Source organism: Maniola jurtina, chromosome 14 (assembly GCF_905333055.1).
Source record: "Maniola jurtina chromosome 14, ilManJurt1.1, whole genome shotgun sequence".
NCBI lineage: Eukaryota > Metazoa > Arthropoda > Insecta > Lepidoptera > Nymphalidae > Maniola > Maniola jurtina.
The window spans coordinates 8,606,327-8,632,961 of NC_060042.1; the positions used below are offsets into that span (position 1 = coordinate 8,606,327).

Below are 26,635 nucleotides of genomic sequence, written 5' to 3' on the forward strand. Positions count from 1 at the left end.
GCGGCCATTTTTTCTTCGCCATTTTGAATTTTTTTTCAGCTTTTTGGCAATTGGATGACGTCATGAATGACATTTGGTCGAGCACCCCCCACCTATCTTCAATACCTTGAGCGGACCCTTCACCCGTCTCCGACATCCTCGATCATCAGCTATTTCCAAATTTTTCCTCGATTTTTTTTTTGTTTTCTATATGAAACCATCAGTGAAAAAAAATAATTTCATACAAAATTTTACAGGAGGAGTTTTTGGGGAAAATCTCGAAAATTTCCCCAAATGTGGCAACACTGTTTACATATTTCGATACTGCTGGTTGAGTCACACAATCGATTGATACATGTCGACTTTCCAAAATGTTGCCAACTGCCACAAAAACATGATCAAAATATCGGAAAATTTAAAGAAAATACAAAATGGCCACCAACTCTTTTTGCAGAAGCAAATTAGATAATTTTACAACTTTCCCATTAACTACAGGATATACCGCTCCCGATAACGTTTCAATCTCTCATCTCGCTCGCATCCACGCGAAATGATCGTCCCTGAAAAAGACAATGTCGAAAATCACTTTTGCTTCGATAAATTCCAGTGTTGCCAGTCCTTGGTGACGAAAATACTCAAATGTCATTTGTACGAGCAAAACACGTAATCGTTCATACTCGGATTTTGCAAAAAGTCCGTATTTCAATTTTTTACATTTTCCCAAAAACCTTGAAATTTCCCGAAAAATGGGGTAATTTTTCCCCACCAATCTATACCTCGAGTCTATGCGTACAACCGCTTCATAGAAGCCGAATCGCTCCGATGTCGCCAACTTTGAGATATTTAACTTTTAAAATTGCGATTTTTCGTACCTCTAACATAATGGCCGCCATGACAGCCGCCATCTTGAATTTTTAAAAACTACTCCCGTTCTGTCAAAATTCAGGATAATCCTAGACGAAACCAGAAAAAAATAATTATTATCAATTTCCCGTTTCGGATCTGTGGCGCCGCGGTTCGGGGTCGAAAATTCAAAATTTTCAAAACGCTACGGGTCGGCCGCCATCTTGTTTTTTCAATTTTTTCGACATTTCCCATTAATCGTTTACTATTTTCTTCAAATATTGCAAAATTCAATGAAATCGGTTGGAAAACAACAGAGCTGCAAAAATCACCTCAGCCGCCATCTTGTTTTTCTGAAATGTCATAATTTTTCCCCAGAGGGTTCCCGAATCCGAACACATCTTCCCTACATCATTATATCATTTTCCGTCTCTTTCTAGGAGAACAATTATGTCAATGAGTCAGTCAGTCAGTGGTAATTGAGCTATATATAGTATAACTAGCTTTTGCTCGGTGCGCGAGCTGCTAAAGCAGCTCGCGTGACGTGGTAAGGTTAACTTTATTATATAAAACCAAATTGATTTATTAAGATACATAATTCACCCCGAAAAAACCCATAAAATGACAGGCATTTCTATTTTTTGTAGAAAATGTAAGTCCGCCATCTTGGATTTGAAAATAAATGTCATTATCAAAATCAGCACCCTGGAAAACCCTGAAAACGACATCCATATTATTTTTTGTAGATTAGGATAATAAATTATTAGGGTGCGTGGGTGCGCGGACCACTAAAGTGGTCCGCGAGCATGCAGTGTTTGTTCCACCGAGTAGACCTTCGGACCCTGATCATCTTTTGCCAAGAAACCACTCTTCCATCTTTTATAGCCTCCGAGATACACACCGACGAAATTTGTACGGCGGCCATTTTGTTTTTCCAATATTTTCCACTTTTTCTATTAATCGTTTACTACATTCTTCAAAGATTGCGAGTTTCAACGAAATCGGTTGGAAAATAAAAGAGTTGCAAAAATCATATCGGCCGCCATCTTGTTTTTCTGAAATGTCTTAATTTTCCCCTACTCATATTGCGCATCCAAACATATCTCCCATACATCAATGTATCGTCTTCTGACTCTTTCTAGGAGAAATGAGACATTCAATATTCGCCATACATTTTCTTTCTTTTTCATCGAGAAACCAAGATTGCGAGTTTCAACGAAATCGGTTGGAAAATAAAAGAGTTGCAAAAATCACGTCGGTCGCCATCTTGTTTTTCTGAAATTTCATAATTTTCCCCTACTCATATCGCGCATCCGAACATATCTCCCAAACATCAATGTATCGTTTTCCGTCTCTTTCTAGGAGAATGAGACATTCATAATCGCCATACAAAATGTATGGAAAAATAAATTCCGCCATTTTGAATTTTTTTTCTATTCATCGAGTAGACCTTCGGATCTTGATTCTCTTTTGCCACGAAACCACACTTCCATCTTTTATACCTTCCGAGCTGGACACCGGCGAAATTTGTATGGCGGCCATCTTTTCTTCGCCATTTTGAATTTTTTTTCAGCTTTTTGGCAATTGGATGACGTCATGAATGACATTTGCTCGAACACCCCCCACCTATCTTCAATACCTTAAGCGGACCCTTCACCCGTCTCCGATGTCCTCAATCATCAGCTTTCTCCATAATTTTGGCTTACTAAGTTTTTGTTTTCTATATAACACCATCAGTGAAAAAAAAATTTTTCATACAAAATTTTACAGGAGTTTCTTAGTTGAAAATCTCGAAAATCTCCCCAAAACTGGCAACACCGGTTGCATATCTCCATACTGCCAGCCGAGATACACAATCGATTCATACATACTGACTTTCCAAAATGTTGCCAACTGCCTCAAAAACGTGATCAAAATTTCGAAAAATTAAAAAAAATACAAAATGGCTGCCAACTCGTTTCACAGAAAGATTTTGCACGGTTTCATAATTTTCCTATTATTTACAGGATATACCGCGCCCGATGACGTTTCAATCTCTCCTCTCGCTCACACCCACGCGAAACGATCGCCCCTAAAAAAAGACCACGTCGAAAATCACTTTTACTTTGATAAATTCCAGTGTTGCCAGTCTCCGGTGACAAAAATACCCAAATGTCATTTGTACGAGCAAAACACGTAATCACTCATACTCGGATTTTGCTAAAAGTGCGTATTTCGATTTTTTACAATTTCCCGAAAATCTTGAAATTTCCCTAAAAATGGGGTAATTTTTTCCCACCGATCTATACCTCGAGCCTATACGTACAACCGCTTTATAGAAGCCGAATCGCTCCGATGTTGCCAACTTTGAGATATTTAACTTTTAAAATTGCGTTTTTTCGTACCTCGAACAAAACGGCCGCCATGACAGCCGCCATCTTGAATTTTTAAAAACCACTCCCGTTCTGTCAAAATACAGGATAGTCGTGGGAGAAACCAAGAAAAATAATTATCCTCGATTACCCCGTTTCGGATCTGTGGCGCCGCGGTTCGGGGTCGAAAAATGAAAATTTTGAAAACGCTACGGCTCGGCCGCCATCTTGTTTTTCCAATTTTTTCCACATTTCCCATTAATCGTTTACTATTTTCTTCAAATATTGCAAAATTCAATGAAATCGGTTGGAAAACAACAGAGCTGCAAAAATCACCTCAGCCGCCATCTTGTTTTTCTGAAATGTCATAATTTTTCCCCAGAGGACTCCCGAATCCGAACACAACTCCCCAGCATCATTATATCATTTTCCGTCTCTTTCTAGGAGAACAATTATGTCAATGAGTCAGTCAGTGAGTGAGTGGTAATCGAGCTATATATAGTATAACTAGTGTTTTGCTCGGTGCGCGAGCTGCTAAAGCAGCTCGCGTGACGTGGTAAGGTAAACTTTATTATATAAAACCAAATTGATTTATTAAGATACATAATTCACCCCGAAAAACCCCATAAAATGACAGGCATTTCTATTTTTTGTAGAAAATGTAAGTCCGCCATCTTGGATTTGAAAATTAATGTCATTATCAAAATCAGCACCCTGGAAAACCCTGAAAACGACATCCATATTATTTTTTGTAGATTAGGATAATAATTTAGTAGGGTGCGTGGGTGCGTGGACCACTAAAGTGGTCCGCGAGCATGCAGAGTTTGTTCCACTGAGTAGACCTTCGGACCCTAATCATCTTTTGCCAAGAAACCACTCTTCCATCTTTTATATTCTCCGAGATAGACACCGACGAAATTTGTACGGCGGCCATCTTGTTTTTCCAAAATTTTCCACTTTTTGTATTAATCGTTTACTACATTCTTCAAAGATTGCGAGTTTGAACGAAATCGGTTGGAAAACAAAAGAGTTGCAAAAATCATATAGGCCGCCATCTTGTTTTTCTGAAATGTCATAATTTTTCCCTACTCATATCGCGAACCAAAACATATCTCCCGAATATCATTGTATCGTTTTCTCTCTCTTTCTACGAGAATGAGACATTTAATATTCGCCATACAAAATGTATGGGAAAATAAATTCCGCCATTTTGAATTTTTTTTCTATTCATCGAGTAGACCTTTGAATCCTGATCCTCTTTTTCCAAGAAACCGCACCTCCATCTTTTATACCCTCCGAGCTGGACGCCGGCGAAATTTGTATGGCGGCCATCTTTTCTTCGCCATTTTGAATTTTTTTTCAGCTTTTTGGCAATTGGATGATGTCATGAATGACATTTGGTCGAGCACCCCACACCTATCTTCAATACCTTGAGCGGACCCTTCACCCGTCTCCGACATCCTCGATCATCAGCTATTTCCAAATTTTTCCTCGATTTTTTTTAAATTTTCTATACGAAACCATCAGTGGAAAAAAAAATTTCATACAAAATTTTACAGGAGGAGTTTTTGGGGAAAATTTCGAAAAACTCCCCAAATGTGGCAACACCATTTACATATTTCGATACTGCTGGTTGAGTCACACAATCGATTGATACATGTCGACTTTCCAAAATGTTGCCAACTGCTTCAAAAACGTGGTCAAAATTTCGAAAAATTAAAAAAAATACAAAATGGCCGCCAACTCGTTTCACAGAAAGATTTTACACTGTTTCATAATTTTCCTATTAACTACAGGATATACCGCTCCCGATAACGTTTCAATCTCTCATCTCGCTCGCACCCACGCGAAAGGGGATACCGTGAAAAAGACCGTGTCGAAAATCACTTTTTCTTTGATAAATTCCAGTGTTGCCAGTCTCCGGCGACAAAAATACCGAAATGTCATTTGTATGATCAAAACACATAATCGCTCATACTCGGATTTTGCGAAAAGTCCGTATTTCGATTTTTTTCAATTTCCCGAAAATCTTGAAATTTCCCCAAAAAATGGGGTAATTTTTTTCCTCCAATCTATACCTCGAGCCTATACGTACAATCGCTTCATAGAAGCCGAATCGCTCCGATGTTGTCAACCTTGGGATATTTAACTTTAAAAATTGCGTTTTTTCGTACCTCTAACATAATGGCCGCCACGACAGCCGCCATCTTGAATTTTTAAAAACTACCCCCATTCCGTCAAAATTAAGGATAATCGTGGGCGAAACCAGAAAAAAATTATAAGTTTCAATTTCCCGTTTCGGATCTGTGGCGCCGCGGTTCGGGGTCGAAAAATGAAAATTTTGAAAACGCTCCGGCTCGGCCGCCATCTTGTTTTTCCAATTTTTTCCCCATTTTCTGTTAACCGTTTACTACTTTCTTCAAAGTTTGCAAAACTCAACGAAATCGGTTGGAATACAAAAGAGCTGCAAAAATCACGTCGGCCGCCATCTTGTTTTTCCGAAATGTCATAATTTTTCCCCAGAGGGTTCCCGAAACCAAACACAACTCCCCCACATTATTATATCATTTTCCGTCTCCTTCTAGGAGAACAATTATGTCAATGAGTCAGTGAGTCAGTGAGTGGTAATCGAGCTATATATAGTATAAATAATAACTAGTGTTTCGCTCGGTGCGCGAGCTGCTAAAGCAGCTCGCGTGACGTGGTTATGTTAACTTTATTATAATTAACCAAATGATAGACAAAACGACACCCATATCAATTTTTTTCTTAAAAAGTGCATGTCCGCCATCTTGGATTTGAAAATAAATGTCATTATCAAAATCAGCACCCTGGAAAACCCTGAAAACGATATCCATATTATTTTTTGTAAATTAGGATAATAATTTAGTAGGGTGCGTGGGTGCGCGGACCACTAAAGTGGTCCGCGAGCATGCAGAGTTTGTTTCACCGAGTAGACCTTCGGATCCTGATCATCTTTTGCCAAGAAACCACTCTTCCATCTTTTATAGCCTCCGAGATAGACACCGACGAAATTTGTACGGCGGCCATCTTGTTTTTCCAAAAAATTCCACTTTTCCTATCAATCGTTTACTACTTTCTTTAAAGATTGTGAGTTTCAACGAAATCGGTTGGAAAACAAAAGAGTTGCAAAAATCACGTCGGTCGCCATCTTGTTTTTCTGAAATGTCATAATTTTTCCCTACTTGCTTCCACCAGCCAAACACATCTGTGCTACATTATCGTATCGTTTTCCGTCTCTTTCTAGGAGAATGAGACATTCAATATTCGCCATACATTTTCTACGGGGAAAAATAAATTCCGCCATTTTGAATTTTTTTTCTATTCATCGAGTAGACCTTTGGATCCTGATCCTCTTTTGCCACGAAACCACACTTCCATCTTTTATACCCTCCGAGCTGGACACCGGCGAAATTTGTATGGCGGCCATCTTTTCTTCGCCATTTTGAATTTTTTTTCAGCTTTTTGGCAATTGGATGACGTCATGAATGACATTTGCTCGAGCACCCCCCACCTATCTTCAATACCTTACGCGGGCCCTCCACCCGTCTCCGAAACCCTCAATCATCAGCTCTCTCCATAATTTTGGCTTACTAACTTTTTGTTTTCTATACGACACCATCAGTGAAAAAAAAAAATTTCATACAAAATTTTACAGGAGTTTCTTAGTTGAAAATCTCGAAAATCTCCCCAAAAGTGGCAACACCGGTTGCATATCTCCATACTGCCAGCCAAGATACACAATCGATTCATACATATTGACTTTCCAAAATGTTGCCAACTGCCTCAAAAACGTGATCAAAATTTCGAAAAATTAAAAAAAATACAAAATGGCCGCCAACTCGTTTCACAGAAAGATTTTACACGGTTTCATAATTTTCCTATTAACTACAGGATATACCGCTCCCGATGACGTTTCAATCTTTCCTCTCGCTCGCACCCACGCGAAAGGGGATACCGTGAAAAAGACCGTGTCGAAAATCACTTTTACTTTGATAAATTCCAGTGTTGCCAGTCTCCGGTGACAAAAATACCCAAATGTCATTTGTACGAGCAAAACACGTAATCGCTCATACTCGGATTTTGCGAAAAGTCCGTATTTCGATTTTTTACAGTTTCCCGAAAATCTTGAAATTTCCCAAAAAATGGGGTAATTTTTTTCCTCCAATCTATACCTCGAGCCTATACGTACAATCGCTACATAGAAGCCGAATCGCTCCGATGTTGCCAACTTTCAGATATTTAACTTTTAAAATTGCGTTTTTTCGTACCTCGAACAAAACGGCCGCCATGACAGCCGCCATCTTGAATTTTTAAAAACCACTCCCGTTCTGTCAAAATACAGGATAATCGTGGGCGAAACCAAAAAAAATAATTATCCTCGACTACCCCGTCTTGGATCTGTGGCGCCGCGGTTCGGGGTCGAAAAATCAAAATTTTGAAAACGCTACGGTTCGGCCGCCATCTTGTTTTTTCAATTTTTTCGACATTTCCCATTAATCGTTTACTATTTTCTTCAAAGATTGCAAAATTCAACGAAATCGGTTGGAAAACAACGGAGCTGCAAAAATCACGTCGGCCGCCATCTTGTTTTTCTGAAATGTCATAATTTTTCCCCAGAGGGTTCCCGAATCCGAACACAACTCCCCCACATCACTATATCATTTTCCGTCTCCTTCTAGGAGAACAATTATGTCAATGAGTGAGTCAGTGAGTCAGTGAGTGGTAATCGAGCTATATATAGTATAACTAGTGTTTTGCTCAGTGCGCGAGCTGCTAAAGCAGCTCGCGTGACGTGGTTGGGTTAACTTTATTATACTAAACCAAATTTATTTATTAAGATACACAATTCACCCCAAAAAACCCACAAAACGACACCCATATAAATTTTTTCTTAAAAAGTGCATGTCCGCCATCTTGGATTTTAAAATAAATGTCGTTATCAAAATTAGCACCCTGGAAAACCCTGAAAACGACATCCATATTATTTTTTGTAAAAACGGGGTAGTTAGGGTTAATAAAGTAGGGTGCGTGGGTGCGCGGACCACTTAAGTGGTCCGCGAGCATGCAGAGATTATTTCACCGATAGACATTTAGATCCTGATCATCTTTTGCCAATAAACCACTCTTCCATCTTTTATAGCCTCCGAGATAGACACCGACGAAATTTGTACGGCGGCCATCTTGTTTTTCCAAAAAATTCCACTTTTTCTATCAATCGTTTACTACTTTCTTCAAAGATTGTGAGTTTCAACGAAATCGGTTGGAAAACAAAAGAGTTGCAAAAATCACGTCGGTCGCCATCTTGTTTTTCTGAAATGTCATAATTTTTCACTACTTGCTTCCACCAGCCAAACACATCTGTCCTACATTATCGTATCGTTTTCCGTCTCTTTCTAGGAGAATGAGACATTCAATATTCGCCATACATTTTCTATGGGGAAAAAAAATCCGCCATTTTGAATTTTTTTTCTATTCATCGAGTAGACCTTCGGACCCTGATCATCTCTTGCCAGGAAATCACACTTCCATCTTTTATACCCTCCGAGCTGGACACCGGCGAAATTTGTATGGCGGCCATCTTTTCTTCGCCATTTTGAATTTTTTTCCAGCTTTTTGGCAATTGGATGACGTCATGAATGACATTTGCTCGAGCACCCCCGCCTATCTTCAATACCTTAAGCGGGCCCTTCACCCGTCTCCGAAACCCTCAATCATCAGCTCTCTCCATAATTTTGGCTTACTAAGTTTTTGTTTTCTATCTGATGCCATCAGTAAAAAAAAAAATTTTCATACAAAATTTTACAGGAGTTTCTTAGTTGAAAATCTCGAAAATCTCTCCAAAAGTGGCAGCACCGATTGCATATCTCCATACTGCCAGCCGAGATACACAATCGATTCATACATACTGACTTTCCAAAATGTTGCCAACTGCCTCAAAAACGTGGTCAAAATATCGAAAAATAAAAAAAAATACAAAATGGCCGCCAACTCGTTTCACAGAAAGATTTTACACGGTTTCATAATTTTCCTATTAACTACAGGATATACCGCGCCCGATGACGTTTCAATCTTTCCTCTCGCTCGCACCCACACGAAAGGGGATACCGTGAAAAAGACCGTGTCGAAAATCACTTTTACTTTGATAAATTCTAGTGTTGCCAGTCTCCGGTGACAAAAATACCCAAATGTCATTTGTACGAGCAAAACACGTAATCACTTATACTCGGATTTTGCTAAAAGTGCGTATTTCGATTTTTTACAATTTCCCGAAAATCTTGAAATTTCCCTAAAAATGGGGTAATTTTTTTCCTCCAATCTATACCTCGAGCCTATACGTATAATCGCTTGATAGAAGCCGAATCGCTCCGATGTTGCCAACTTTGAGAAATTATCTTTTAAAATTGCGTTTTTTCGTACCTCGAACAAAACGGCCGCCATGACAGTCGCCATCTTGAATTTTTAAAAACCACTCCCGTTCTGTCAAAATACAGGATAATCATGGGCGAAACAAAAAAAAATAATTATCCTCGATCACCCCGTATCGGATCTGTGGCGCCGCGGTTCGGGGTCGAAAAATCAAAAATTTTAAAACGCTACGGCTCGGCCGCCATCTTGTTTTTTCAATTTTTTTCACATATTCTCTTAACCGTTTACTACATTCTTTGATAATTGCGAGTTTGAACGGAGTCCCTTAAAAAACAAAGGAGCTGCAAAAATCACATCAGCCGCCATCTTGTTTTTCCGAAATGTCATAATTTTTCCCCAGAGGGTTTTGGAAACCAAACACAACTCCCCTACATCATTATATCATTTTCCGTCTCCTTCTAGGAGAACAATTATGTCAATGAGTCAGTGAGTGGTAATCGAGCTATATATAGTATAACTAGTTTTTGCTCGGTGCGCGAGCTGCTAAAGCAGCTCACGTGACGTGGTAAAGTTAACTTTATTATATAAAACCAAATTGATTTAATAAGATACATAATTCACCCCGAAAAACCCCATAAAATGACAGGCATTTCTATTTTTTGTAGAAAATGTAAGTCAGCCATCTTGGATTTGAAAATAAATGTCATTATCAAAATCAGCACTCTGGAAAACCCTAAAAACGATATCCATATTATTTTTTGTAAATTAGGATAATAATTTAGTAGGGTGCGTGGGTGCGCGGACCACTAAAGTGGTCCGCGAGCATGCAGTGTTTGTTTCACCGAGTAGACCTTCGGACCCTGATCATCTTTTGCCAAGAAACCACTCTTCCATCTTTTATAGCCTCCGAGATAGACACCGACGAAATTTGTACGGCGGCCATCTTGTTTTTTCGAAATTTTCCACTTTTTCTATTAATCGTTTACTACATTCTTCAAAGATTGCGAGTTTCAACGAAATCGGTTGGAAAACAAAAGAGTTGCAAAAATCACGTCGGCCGCCATCTTGTTTTTCTGAAATGTCATAATTTTTCCCTACTCATATCGTGTACTTGAATACATCTCCCTTACATTATCATATCGTTATCCGTCTCTTTCTAGGAGAATGAGGCATTCAATATTCGCCATACAAAATGTATGGAAAATTAAATTCCGCCATTTTGAATTTTTTTTCTATTCATCGAGTAGACCTTCGGACCCTGATCATCTCTTGCCAAGAAACCACACTTCCATCTTTTATACCCTCCGAGCTGGACACCGGCGAAATTTGTATGGCGGCCATCTTTTTTTCGCCATTTTGAATTTTTTTTCAGCTTTTTGGCAATTGGATGACGTCATAAATGACATTTGCTCGAGCACCCTCCACCTATCTTCAATACCTTAAGCGGGCCCTCCACCCGTCTCCGAAACCCTCAATCTTCAGCTCTCTCCAAAATTTTGGCTTACTAACTTTTTGTTTTCTATACGATACCATCAGTGAAAAAAAAATTTTTCATACAAAATTTTACAGGAGTTTCTTAGTTGAAAATCTCGAAAACCTCCCCAAAAGTGGCAACACCGGTTGCATATCTCCATGCTGCCAGCTGAGATACACAATCGATTCATACATGTCAACTTTCCAAAATGTTGCCAACTGCCTCAAAAACGTGATCGAAATTTCGAAAAATTAAAAAAAATACAAAATGGCCGCCAACTCGTTTCACAGAAAGATTTTACACGGTTTCATAATTTTCCTATTAACTACAGGATATAACGCTCCCGATGACGTTTCAATATTTCCTCTCGCTTGCACCCATGCGAAAAGGGATACCGTGAAAAAGACCGTGTCGAAAATCACTTTTTCTTTGATAAATTCCAGTGTTGCCAGTCTCCGGCGACAAAAATACCCAAATGTCATTTGTACGAGCAAAACACGTAATCACTCATACTCGGATTTTGCGAAAAGTCCGTATTTCGATTTTTTACAATTTCCCGAAAATCTTGAAATTTCCCTAAAAATGGGGTAATTTTTTCCCACCGATCTATACCTCGAGCCTATACGTACAATCGCTTCATAGAAGCCGAATCGCTCCGATGTTGTCAACCTTGGGATATTTAACTTTTAAAATTGCGTTTTTTCGTACCTCTAACATAATGGCCGCCACGACAGCCGCCATCTTGAATTTTTAAAAACTACCCCCATTCCGTCAAAATTAAGGATAATCGTAGACGAAACCAGAAAAAAATTGTTAGTTTCATCTTCCCGTTTCGGATCTGTGCCGCCGCGGTTCGGGGTCGAAAAATCAAAAATTTTAAAACGCTACGGCTCGGCCGCCATCTTGTTTTTCCAATTTTTTATACATTTTCTGTTAACCGTTTACTACATTCTTCAATAGTTGCGAGTTTGAACGGAGTCCCTTAAAAAACAACGGAGCTGCAAAAATCACCTCGGCCGCCATCTTGTTTATCTGAAATGTCATAATTTTTCCCCAGAGGGTTCCCGAAACCGAACACAACTCCCCCACATCATTATATCATTTTCCGTCTCTTTCTAGGAGAACAATTATGTCAATGAGTGAGTGAGTGAGTGAGTGGTAATTGAGCTATATATAGTATAACTAGTGTTTGCTCGGTGCGCGAGCTGCTAAAGCAGCTCACGTGACGTGGTAAGGTTAACTTTTATTATATAAAACCAAATTGATTTATTAAGATAATTCACCCCGAAAAACCCCATAAAATGACAGGCATTTCTATTTTTTGTAGAAAATGTAAGTCCGCCATCTTGGATTTCGAAATGAATGTCATTACCAAAATCAGCACCCTGGAAAACCCTGAAATCGACATCTATATTGTTTTTTGTAAAAACGGGGTAGTTGAGGTTAATAAAGTAGGGTGCGTGGGTGCGCGGACCACTAAAGTGGTCCGCGAGCATGCAGAGTTTGTTCCACTGAGTATACCTTCGGACCCTGATCATCTTTTGCCAAGAAACCACTCTTCCATCTTTTATAGCCTCCGAGATAGACACCGACGAAATTTGTGCGGCGGCCATCTTGTTTTTCCAAAATTTTCCACTTTTTCTATTAATCGTTTACTACATTCTTCTAAGATTGCGAGTTTCAACGAAATCGGTTGGAAAACAAAAGAGTTGCAAAAATCACGTCGGTCGCCATCTTGTTTTTTCTGAAATGTTATAATTTTTCCCTACTCGCCTTCCCCACCCGAACACATCTCCCCTACATTATCGTATCGTTTTCCGTCTCTTTCTAGGAGAATGAGACATTCAATATTCGCCATACAAAATGTATGGGAAAATAAATTCCGCCATTTTGAATTTTTTTTCAATTCATCGAGTAGACCTTTGGATCCTGATCCTCTTTTGCCACGAAACCACACTTCCATCTTTTATACCCTCCGAGCTGGACACCGGCGAAATTTGTATGGCGGCCATCTTTTCTTCGCCATTTTGAATTTTTTTTCAGCTTTTTGGCAATTGGATGACGTCATGAATGACATTTGCTCGAGCACCCCCCACCTATCTTCAATACCTTAAGCGGGCCCTCCACCCGTCTCCGAAACCCTCAATCATCAGCTCTCTCCATAATTTTGGCTTACTAACTTTTTGTTTTCTATACGACACCATCGGTGAAAAAAAAAATTTTCATACAAAATTTTACAGGAGTTTCTTAGTTGAAAATCTCGAAAATCTCCCCAAAAGTGGCAACACCGGTTGCATATCTCCATACTGCCAGCCGAGATACACAATCGATCCATACATACTGACTTTCCAAAATGTTGCCAACTGCCTCAAAAACGTGGTCAAAATTTCGAAAAATAAAAAAAAATACAAAATGGCCGCCAACTCGTTTTACAGAAATAAATTACAACGTTGTACAACTTTTCCAATAACTACAGGATATACCGCTTCCGATGACGTTGCAATCTTTCCTCTCGCTCGCACCCACGTGAAACGATCGCCCCTGAAAAAACACCACGTCGAAAATCACTTTTTTTTTTATAAATTCCAGTGTTGCCAGTCTCCGGCGACAAAAATACGCAAATGTCATTTGTGCGAGCAAAACACATAATCGCTCATACTCGGATTTTGCGAAAAGTCCGTATTTCGATTTTTTACATTTTCGCAAAAATCTTGAAATTTCCCGAAAAATGGGGTAATTTTTCCCCACCAATCTATACCTCAAGTTCAAACATACAATCGCGTCATAGAAGTCAAATCGCTCCGATGTTGCCAACTTTGGGATATTTAACTTTTAAAATTGCGTTTTTTCGTACCTCTAACATAACGGCCGCCATGACAGCCGCCATCTTGAATTTTTAAAAACCACTCCCGTTCTGTCAAAATACAGGATAATCGTGGGCGAAACACGAAAAAATAATTATCCTCAACTTCTCCGTTTCGGATCAGTGGCGCCGCGGTTAGGGATCGAAAAATGAAAATTTTGAAAACGCTCCAGCTCGGCCGCCATCTTGTTTTTTCAATTTTTTCGACATTTTCTATTAATCGTTTACTGTTTTCTTCAAATATTGCAAAATTCAACGAAATCGGTTGGAAAACAACGGAGCTGCAAAAATCACGTCGGCCGCCATCTTGTTTTTCCGAAATGTCATAATTTTTCCCCAGAGGGTTCCCGAAACCGAACACAACTCCCCCACATCATTATATCATTTTCCGTCTCCTTCTAGGAGAACAATTATGTCAATGAGTCAGTGAGTCAGTCAGTGGTAATTGAGCTATATATAGTATAAAGTATAATAAAATAATATAATATGTAAATATGTATGTATGTTTGTATCCAGATTCTGTGTTCCACCGTAGCGCCTAAACTACTGAGCCGATTTTGATGAATGAGGTGTCAAACGATTCTTTGTAATGGCCCTGGTAACATAGGCTATACTTTATAAGAAAAAAATTGGCCTGATGGAAGTTACATCAAAAAAAGTGAGGGTCTCAAATTTTTTTTTATTGCTATTGTGTCGAGTGGGATGTCCAACGAAAGAGGAAAAAATTCTGAGTTCATAAATATAAATATAGTTATTATTAAAATATACCAAGCGACAGAAACCCCATTTTACTATAATTAAATTCGTTTCGATTAGAAATAACAGATGGCGCCACTAGCTGCTTACAACGCATAGCTCAATGAATTTCTCATATAGTAAGTAAGCGACAAAAACCCCATTTTATTATAATTTTATTATTTCTCATACAGCAGCGCCACCTATTGGCTATTTACGAGACCTCGGTTATTCGTCGCATCTTTTTCAAATAAAAAAAAGTTGAAAAAACAATAACCCGACTACGTAAAAAATGAGACAACTTGAACCCGACTTGGTACAAGTAAAATAAACTAAAAAGAAAGAAACAAGATTGTGCTTAGTACTATCATCGTCTTGATTGAGATTCAATACAAAGGCCGTGGTCGTGCATTGTCGACAGCAAAAAGAAAATATTCTAATTTGGTAGACAAATAAAATCATTGGGAATGCCGTCAATCAAGGATAAGACATACGCTGTCGACAACGCACGACCACGGCCTTTGTATTGAATCTCAATCAAGACGATGATAGTACTAAGCACAATCTTGTTTCTTTCTTTTTAGTTTATTTTACTTGTACCAAGTCGGGTTCAAGTTGTCTCATTTTTTACGTAGTCGGGTTATAGTTTTTTCAACTTTTTTTTTTAAATATGCGATTTTCTACTAGAATATCTTTTTAATTATATTTAAATTTAGTGTTTTCTATTTTAATGAAATCTTTGGTTATACAAATAAATAAAGAAAAATAACAACTGAATACTTACTCTTTACCTTAATGTCATTTCCTAAAAATTCAGCAGGTAACTCGTATACATAATACCTACTAAATTGTACCGTGTATTTTTAGGCCAAGATAAAGCTCCTTATCTTTAGATCGGAAACTAGCACAAGGCTGACATCCGCTCATCCGTTTGGAAAATTTATAATATTACCTTTCCAAAATCAATTTTCCCCGAAAGTGCTAGAGCGAGGATTCGCAAAAAAATCGTATTACTCGTATGGAGGTGCGATTAAGTTGAACGGTAAAAAGGTTGAAAATTATGATGCCTTCATAGCACGTCTTGTATTCGTACTATACCCCATATTGTACCTATTATTTTCTTGTTGTTTACTAAATGACTACTCAAGTAATAACTATTTAAAAATATAATATAAAAGTATAAAATTAACTGTTTTGAAAGGCACTACCTTTTATAAGTGGAAATTGGAAAAGCTTGCCTTTTAAGATTAGTGCTTTCAAACATGAGCGAAGTGGATGGACATGATTTTATTTCATACTATGTACGTTTGTAAGTACCTATTAGCAATGATTAATTTACAGAATATATTATTATTATGTATAATGCCTAAAAATGAGTTCTCACGCGCCATTTTACCTTTATGTGTATCATGACAAAATAACGATTTAAGTCCTTATTTTAAAGTTGAACTGTACCTACTTTTGAAATGAAAGTTGACCCATAGAGTTAAATGGCGCGCGTAAAGTCATGTTGTATAGACTATAATAGAAATTAGTTAGTATACGACAAAGGGCATGTGGTCTAGTTACCACAGCTCACATAAATCGACTGCACTGGATAAACAACGTTAACCCAAGTCGCTATATGGATGGGTGACTAACATTAGAGGTCAGAATAAGTTTATTCTTCTGAGATCATGTTAAGGTGGCCCTTTTTACAAGAACCCTTCTCCATACAAACCTATAGCACCTATTATTCTATCCTTTGTTGTTCTAGACCTAAACCTTACTAAGCCATATATCGATTTAGCTCTCCATTATCTATGCAATGCATGCATTACGAGATTAGACGTTTACACGTGCAATTGATAATGAAATTAATGTCGTGAAACTAATTTCGCGTCACTAATTTCGTGATGTAAATCTCGCTTTACTCGTACATCTTTAATGTGGTGGTAGAGGTAAGGCCTCCCTTGAAGCCTTCATTTCTGTGAAGAATATACCAAATATTTCCTTTTTTCGACGACGAGGCGGCTCTACATTTCTTATTAAACCAAATTCAGAGTTCGTGTTCCTTGGGTAAGAATCATAATCATTACTCATAAGAAACGCCATTTTATCGCATAATAACCGTGAAAATTATAGTATCTCAACGCGGGGACGATAACGACTTTTCGACCGGTCGAAAAGTGTCATATAATTGGATTGTTTTCTGTACGAGCTGTTTGATGGTCAGTAAAAAAGTATCTCGAGTGAGAGAGTAAATAATAATGCCTAGCTACAGTAGAATATTGAGATATTTATAATACGAAACAAACATTTTTATATTTAATTAATATTTTGTTTTTCCTCTGGCAAATCTTTCCTTGATTCAAGATTTGTAGGTAATAAGTTAAGATATAGTGAAGACTATAGTATAACGAGTAATTTGTAACTAAGAAACAAGGTAGTAGAATAAATGGCTATTTTGGCTATTTCATCAGTGCAATGATAGACCATCAGGTATTTTTGAAACAAGACGCACTAGGGTTGCACCAGATGATCAAATTTCAAAATCACACACATAAACAAAATATTTCAGGTACACGAATTGGCAACATTGCATTGAGAATTTAATTTATCTTTTATTTGTGTGTTTTAGTTATATGTATATTTGTCTATACATACAAAAAAACTTGTCCTAACTGACTCACTGAACTATCAATACGCAGGCTAAGTCAGTGGGGTTAGAAAATTGAAATTTTGACTGTAGGTTGTTTTTATAACATAGGTACCGATTATGAAAAGATTTTTGAAAATTGCACCTCAAAGCCTGCCTTGCCTTTTTTTGAAAGTTAGCATTTTGGAACTAACGAAATTAGCTAAATAGGACTTAGGTGAACAATAAACGTAATGGTACTTAAATATATAGAAAACGTATCTGAAAGTTATGTGGTATTGATTATTCCAACAATGTACAGTGAACATTGTAGTCGAATGAGTGGGACCAATTACTAATTCCGAATAGTTGATAGTCAAGTACGTACTGTTGCGACCCACTATTAGAAAGTTCGTACCTAAACTTACTAACACATGTAAATATTAGTACCTATACTATTTCTTGGTCCACCGTTAGCGGTCCATACGGGGGTCAATTCTATTACTCTGCGCTTGGGTCTTCAGTACGATACACCAACTTTTCGTATTGTACGCCTGGCGGATGTCTAGCAAGAACAATTCGGTAACAGGTTTTAGACATTTATGTAAGAGAGTGACTAGACGTTTATGTGAGAGGTCTGTCCCGCTTTTAAACCCCGACCCAAAAAGAGGGGTGTTATAGGTTTGACGTGTGTATCTGTGTATCTGTCTGTGGCATCGTAGCTCCTAAACTAATGAACCGATTTTAATTTAGTTTATTTTGTTTGAAAGGTGGATAATATGATCGAGAGTGTTCTTAGCTATAATCCAAGAAAATTGGTTCAGCCGTTTGAAAGTTATCAGCTCTTTTCTAGTTACTGTAACCTTCCTTGTCGGGGGTGTTATAAATTTTTAATTTACACTTGTAACTAGAAGTAAGCTCCGAGCAAGATTAGAATATCCTCTGTAGCTCTTAGTCAAAATATGTACACAGCAAATAACTATCCAATAGCATAGATTTTGAAAATACGACATTACGAAGATGGGATATCCATGTGTTTACCTAGAGTAAGAGTTGGTGTATGTGGGGTTTCTTCAAAATATTTTGGATGCAATTTTGTTTAAGTAGGTGTACCATCTTACCTCAGAACAGGCACATAGTCATATTATTATAGGGAGACCAACTTTATCGTTGTAGGTTTAGTTTTATAATTTCTCGCTTGTATTTAGAATTCACAGTAGAATAATCGTGGTTATTAAATTATGCGTATGGTTGATCATGTACTATAAAATAATAATTATATTATTGGAAATATATCAATTACCAAATCAGGATTCGGACAGTTGTATGGCAGGTATTTGCAATATACTATCCTATTAAAATTTGATGAGGGAAACGCGGGTCGTCAATTTGCTGATATTCCAAAATTTATATTGTATGCGGGTATCCTTTATCGAAAGGGATGATATTATTATAATGAACATTGGCCAATAGGTACACGTGATACTTCAGTTGTATTAACCGCCGACCCAAAAATAAGGGTGTTATAAGTTTGACGTGTGTATCTGTGTATCTGTCTGTGGCATCGTAGCTCCTAAACGAATGGACCGATTTTAATTTAGGTTTTTTGTTTGAAAGGTGGCTTGATCGAAAGTGTTCTTAGCTATAATCGAATATAACGGCTTCAGCCGTTTGAAAGATATCAGCCCTTTTCTAGTTTTCTTATAAAGGTTTTTATGTCTGGGGTTTTTTTAATTTTGAATTATAGAATTCTGTGGAGCGCTCTCTGTAGAATATGTATCTGTAATCTGTTTAACTATGTATTCCCTTTTTCCTGTTGATATATTAAAGCTGTGAAAGTCTTAAGACGCCGACCTTCTATTCGGAAGGGGCTTAGATAGATCCCGGGAAACTAACTTTTCGGAGTTATGTGCATTTTAAGAAACTAAATATCACTAGCTTGAGCGGTGAGGCCAAACATCTTGAGGAAACCTGCATGCCCGAGAGTTATCCATAGATATTGTGAAGTCTACCAATCTGCATTTGGCTAGCGTGATGGACTATGCTAAGCCCCTTTTCATTCTGATACGAGACCCGTGCTCAGTAGTGGGTCGGCAATGGGTAGATGATGAAGATGATGACAGTGATATTAAAATCCTGGAAAAAGAATATCGCAAAAGAACAAAGATATTACACTACCAAGTTAAGTAAACAAAAATAACTTCTTAGTCCACAGTTTCATCTGCGATCAAAATGTTTCTCACGCCTTGAAAAATGAAAACTTCCAAATGGTTATTTTGCACGTCTGACTTTTTGTTAATACACAGGGCGCGTGGGCGTAGGCAAAGTTTACGAGGGTAGGCAAGTATGACGCATGGGGAATAAATTACTTTTACTCGTTTGTCGGTGTTTGTATCCCTGTCAAAGTTCAACACCCTCGATAGTGTAACTGTTGTATCGCTTTTGGGGTGCGTAGGGCACTCGTCCCACCGCCGACGAGTAAGCGTAGCGACTAGCTAGCGACTATTTTCTTGCTCAAGAAACGTACAATCAATTCTAGAAATTAAAATGTGTTCACAAAAAATAATTTACTATATCACATTAACTTGCAGTGTTCTACATAAAAAATGTTAGGTACCTATATCTTGTACGTGATGGTGTGGAACCACGAATCCAACTCGCACTTGCCCGGTTTTTCACATTTAGATTTAAGACTAATTAATTATATTAGTCAGTAAATAGAAGAATGGTGGATCCAAGTTATTTCATTTGAATTGCATGTATTGTTATTCTATGAATACTAGACGACTGTTAGAGAGATTTTTGCATAAAATGTTTTCGAGATTTTCTCAGTTGCGAGAAATATTAAGTAGGTAAGTACTTTGTAAGAAGTTTTACGTTTTATTTCTTGCGTAGTTAGTAACGCATTTACGTTTATTTGCAAATGTAGCGTAGGTATTTCTTATAAATGTACGAGTCATTATCGTATCATTGCTTTTTAAGCACCGACAAAAAGAAAAACTGGACGTTTATATTATTATATTAGGTACCTCTATAGTTTTGTTAGTCTGTGGCAATTGTGAACTCTAGGAGTAAAATATTAAATTAAACACAGTTCTGGGAAAAGATACAATATGGACATGATATTTCAACTAATTAATCATGATGTAAATTGCTGTTAATGTGAAATTGCATATCTTCTAAAGGTATATAACATTATATTTTTAAGCGAAATTATAGAATTTACATGTATTTGCTTTAAGCGCCGGCTCACTACTGAGAAAGAAGAGGCTCACTACTCTACAGCTATTCTGCTATATTATAGAAAATTAAATATTTGAATAGAGTAACTGTCGAGTTTCTTGCTAGTTCTTCTTGGTATGAAGTGTATTCCAAACCAATAGATCGGAATTCTCAAGACTATTCAAACGCACTTGTAAACGTTTATTTCTTGTTGTTTTTCTATTTCTACTTATTTATATTTCAAAATGGCCTCTGCCAGTAGGGTGGTAACTGAATTTGACAGAATAACCAACTTTATTTATATATAACTGAATCTATTTATAGGACACTATAGGAAATATTTGTATACTCCAGCTCGTACATTGTGTCCTTAAATAGGATGTCCTAATAACAAAGGCATATGGGCTGTACAACACAGTGAAGGCAGTTTGCAAATTGCTTGAAGCAAGTTTACTTTATATCGCTATACTAGTTATAATGTATTTTGTAGTACCGGAGAGTTGATATTTACTAGAGCAGCAAGTTACTAAATGACGAACGTGGCACAGTCCACGTTTACTTCGGTTTTTTAAAATTCTTTGCAAACTCCTTAATTTTTCGGGATAAAAAGTAACCATGAGTAGGTGTTTAACTATATCACATCGACCGTTGCCCTGTTGCAGCCGGCATGAATACGTAAAATATGGCAAATCAAGAAACCAGCTTATCAAGCACTTTCTGGGTAGGTATTTCTATTTTATCCTGTCTTGTCCACACTAATTTTAAACTTAGATTATTTTACCCCATTAGGGTTTTAACCCCTAAAATCCGTTCTTAGCGCATGTCTACGTCATGATAGCCATTTGCATGCCTTTCAGCCCGATCCATTCAATAGTGTGAGCTGTGCGTTAATAGATAGATCAGTCAGTCAGTCTTATATATATTTAGATACAGAGATAAGGGGAAATGTTTAATTAAATTAACCCTTAAGGGTTAATTTAATTAAACGTTAATTAACATTTAATTTAATTAGGGGGGTTAAGGGGCGTAGTCGTGAAAAATATTAGCGCTTCTGTAATCGCTGTGATTTTAAAATGGTACCTACTTAGTTTGAAAATGAATATTTGTTTGAAGAATTAATTTTATTATTTATTTAAATAGTATCAAGAGTGTATTGTTGGGTCTTATGTATGAGGTTTGCTACTCTACGGTGTGTGTAACTCAATGACTGGAATGTCACAGCCAGTCTTCAAAAGTGATGCCTATTTGGTTGGATAGCTTTATCAGCTACCGGATGCAGCCTCCACTACGCAAACTAATTAATGTACTTCATTCACTTATATATAAGGTTGCGAGTATGTATAACACTGTTGCCCGATTCCTATATAAGGTTGCATGATACTTTGGTTTGAATTGACATTTTAGCTGGGAAATTCTAAAACGAACGTTTCAAAGGAAGAATTTTAGATGGAATTTCAAAACAAATCCTTTTCTCGTGCTGGTCCAAGTTATACAGGAAACCTTTATGAGAAAAATCCATTAAAGAGAACAGAGAAGATTACATGAACCAAAGCTATGCAGTCATAATCTATTGTTATAGCTTTAAATGTAAGTACCAAATAAAGTGTTGAGGAATTATTTCGCCTGAAAAAAAGTGGCTTCATTTGCAACTTTTCACTTAACGATTTCGCCTTACAAACTCGATCTCGTTTTATCAATTGTCAAAGTTTAAAAACTTAATCCACTTAAGGACCCTTTTCGGGAGCCAGCACTGCGCATGACGTTACCCTAGCGGGAAAACCAAGGACATTCTGCGACTCAACCCGACGCGGGTTGCACGCTCCTCTCTACCATTTACTAATGGAATTCGGACTCGCTCGGTGACTTGTGACTCGTAAACAAGTGTCTGTCAACAGACGGCATTCGAAATTTGAATTTAAAAGTTTTGAAACCATTCGAAACTTTGTGTTCTTTTCTTTAATAAATGTTTTTTTATTGTGTGCTATCTACGATGAAGATTAGAAAAAGACTGTCTGTGTCCTTTAGTTTGTGACTGTTTTTGACTGAAGTGCTTGTGAAGTTCTGGACGATAGATATTATGTAATGCGATAAGTGCCCCAAGACCTAACAATGAAGATTTTAACGCTTATAGCGTTGTGTGGTAAGTAATTAATGAAATATGCAAATGAAAGGAGTAAACGCTTTTAGTGTGATTAGAAATTCGAGCGAGCGCTTTAAGGCATCTATGGTACTGGTAAAATAATCATTTTGTGTAACTGTTAGGCCCGTTTCATTTAGATTGAGAAATAGAAACTTCGTAATTTCAATCGTAGGCAACATAAATTTTTATTTGGGATATTCTAGTATTTAAGAAAGTAAACTCTCGACAAGTACGGAATACGTCAATAACTTAGAGTGTATAATAATATTAAAGTAAGTATATTGTTATGTTTTAGGGTTCCGTGACTCAAAGGAATAACAGAACCCTTATAAGATCACTTGGTTGTCTGTCTCTCTGTCCATCTGTCCCTCTACCCTTATGTCCATCTGTCCGTCTGTCCGTCTGCCCAACTGTCGTGTCTGTCAAGAAAACCTATAGGGTACTTCCCGTTCACTTAGAATAATGAAATTTGGCAGGTAGGTAGGTCTTATAGGGTAAGTAAAGGAAAGAATACGAACACCGTGAATTTGTGGTTACATCACAAAAAAAATTAAAATGTGTTCATGAACCAATAATACTTTCAATTTTCAAAGTAAGAAAACTGTGAGTAATACGAAGTGGGGTATCATATTATGAAGGGGCTTTACCTGCACATTCTAAAACATTTTATTTCTCGACACTTTGCACGATAAATCGAAAAGTATTATGGATCAAAATAAATAAATATCTGTTTTATGTTCATTCTAATATCTAATAATTTTTATGCTCTGCTATAAACAAATTAAAGTCGAAGTTAGACTTTTATGTTAGATTTTGTAGGTAACTACAAATCTTTTCACAAACGAGGCAAACTTGATATTAGGTAGAAATAAATAAAAAATATCTACCTAAAACAGTAAAAACTTTCAAATACATTCAAAACAATCCACTCAGGGATGCTTCCAAATTATGCTTAATTTTTGATGTGCAAATCCTGAAAACGTGCGAAATACGGTTTCATAGACCGCTTTTCATTTATATAGAAAAAGGCTTTTCATATTCAAATGTCAGACGTCCAACTTCCTTTTATATAGAAAATAGAAAACGTTTACCGCAACGACGACGCGTCGAAAAAACTCAATTTCGGGCGGACCTGGTTTCCCGTATTTATTTATTTCCGAAGGCAGGAGATTTGGCAACAGTTTTTCGATAGATAAATCAATTCCGTCTCAGTTTTGTAGGTAGACATACTCGTATGTTCGCTTACAGAAGTAAGAAACTTAATGATGTGGAAACATTGGGTACGACAATATGTAAAAGTTTTTCTTAGCTAACTTCGTAAGGCCCGGTATTTATTCAGTTGTATTATGAATGAGCATAAAGCCGTTAATTTATCATTTTATTTTGGAATTGCTGTAGAGTTTTCTGTTTATACATTCGGTAAAATATACCCACTTAGTTACATTTCCATATCCATACCAATATTTTAAATGCAAAATTGTCTGTGTCTGTCCTGTCTGTCTATCTGAGTGTTACTTTTTCACGGACCATATTCAGTTCAACCATAATTTTAATCTTTGGTATAGCTTGCATTATATGCACTTTAAACTTAAATCTAAGTATCTATCACAGGCATCGTCTATTTAGTACAGAGTTAGCTTGCACGAGACGGACATAAGTTTTTTTTACTCGAAAAATCAAAGAAATGGTATGATGCCTATGTCTAAAATAAATTATTTCTTAGGAATTATTAAATAGAGGGACTTCCAAAACTCGTAAAATCCATATCCGCTGTTAGTTCTAAGTATGCTTACCATTTTAAATTCTCGATTTAACTAAAAAAGTACGTCAAATTATGTCAAATGTCACATCTGTGAATTTCATACAGGCTCCCTTACTAAGCGAGCATTTTGACGTTTGATAAAAAGTCACTGATTTGACTAGTAGTGATCGTCCCTATTCTCCACAAAAAAGGAGATCATTATTTTTGGGCCTTTTCTGAAAGTGCCGGCCAACGAAAAAAAATGGTACAGATCGTTAGAACTAGCCATTTGGAGTAATAGTTAATATGGCAGAAAAGTTGTAGGATTGTTCTGAACCAAGATATACAGGGTCGAAGATTCGTCATTTTCATACATTTTATTGATTTCTAAAAGTGCTGGGAAACATAAAATAATGTTAGATATTGCTAGAACTAATGATTTGAAGCAATTGTCATTATGACGCGAAGGCTATGGGGCCATTATATGTCGTGTTATACAAGGTATACAAAAAATGAATATACTTTGTATAATTAATTGTAACCGATTTTATGATTTTGTTACTGTTCTGATTGTTTTAGACGAATTTGAATACACGTACAATTATTTTGACTCCCACGAAGTGCTGGATCAGCTGCAATGTGGACAAAATTCGTTTATACATACCTGGATTGTATGCGGCCTTGTAATACTAGGTGATCTCATCCAGCCATCTCCCAAACTTCTGCCACTGGGATATCTCCGGCGAGCTCTGTGATGAATGCACCATTTGGTTATAAGTACTGTTCACCATAGTAACTACGGGCCTTCTTCAGTCGATAGCTGCCCAAAGCAACCTGCGTCGATTCTTCTGTGAATCTAGGAAAGTCATTGAACGGAGGATGTCGGCTTCCATAGCCTAGAAATGAGCTCTTCTTCTATTATAATTATTGTGTGTGATAACAAGTTCTGCTAAACTGTTTTGCGCATTGACTAGTTCATGGATTTTGTCAAGGAAATCACGTCTGTAGCACACGTTATTGTCTATCAGAACATGATAGGTGTTTAGCGATGCTATCGCGATCCTGAAATAATCGACCACGTTACTTAATGCCCGGTCACTCTGATCAATCCTGAGCAAACGAAAATCTCTTTTAAAGCAATTGTTCATCACTTCCACCATCCAGCGGCAAATGTTAACAAGCTTAGATTTATTGGTTTGGTCAGTAATTAGCTGGGTTTCATTTAAATGTTTTGTTTCTAGCATTTGTGTCACATAACCGCATGCCTCAAGAAAGAAAGGCTATCTATAAAGGGCATGTACAGACAGATACAGGCATGTACATATATCTTCAGAAAAACACTAATTACTTTTTCCAGTGAAAATCATACCCTAACCACAAGTTCCGAAACCACTAAAAGCCTTTATATTTGTTGCGATGGAACAATAATCTACACGCTGCAGCAACTTTTAAATGATACCTTAAATGATATAGAAGATTTTTACTGGATTTTTATCTTAGTCCATGGTTTTAGAGATACCATAAACAATCTTGAGGTAATCTTTCTTTCTTGAGGTGTGCGGTTATGTGGCACAAATGCCAGTAACAAAACATCAGTAAAAAACCCAGCTAACTACTGACCAAGCCAATAAATCTAGACTTTTTACCATTTGCTGCTGGATAATGTAAATGATTAACGACCGCTTTGGAAGAGATTTTTGTTTACTCAGGGTTATTCAGGATTTGTAACCGGACATTAAGTAACATGATCGATAATTTCAGGATTTTGTCAGCATTGCTGAACGGCTATCATGTTCTGATAGACAACAACGTGCATGCACGTGATTTTCAAGACGTAATCCATGAACGGTCAGTGAGCAAAACAGTTCAGCAGAACTTGTTATCACAAACAATATGTAATTATAATAGAAGGAGAGCTCATTTCCAGGCTATGGAAGCCAACATCCTCCATTCAATGACTTTCCTAGATTCACAGAAGAATTGACGCAGGTTGCTTTGGGCAGCTATCGACTGAAGCAAGCCCGTAGTTACTATGGTGAACAGTACGTATAACCAAATGGTGCATTCATCACAGAGCTCGCCGGAGATATCCCAATTCCTAGTGGCAGGAGTTTGGGAGATGGCTGGATGAGATCACCTAGTATTACAAGGCCGCATACAATCCAGGTATGTATAAACGAATTTTGTCCACATTGCAGCTGATCCAGCACTTCGTGGGAGTCAAAATAATTGTACGTGTATTCATATTCGTATAAAACAATCAAAACAGTAACAAAATCA

General features: G+C 37.3%; 1 protein-coding gene across 1 annotated transcript in view; it reads left to right on the forward strand.

Moving 5' to 3' along the window:
- The first annotated feature begins 22,276 nt into the window (after window positions 1-22,276).
- Window positions 22,277-26,635, forward strand: part of LOC123872001 — a 71,337-nt gene continuing 66,978 nt past the window's right edge. Inside the window, exon 1 of the mRNA XM_045916106.1 lies at window positions 22,277-22,614. Coding sequence (XP_045772062.1) covers window positions 22,584-22,614 — 31 coding nt within the window. The 5' untranslated portion in view covers window positions 22,277-22,583. The remainder of the gene's footprint in view (window positions 22,615-26,635) is intronic.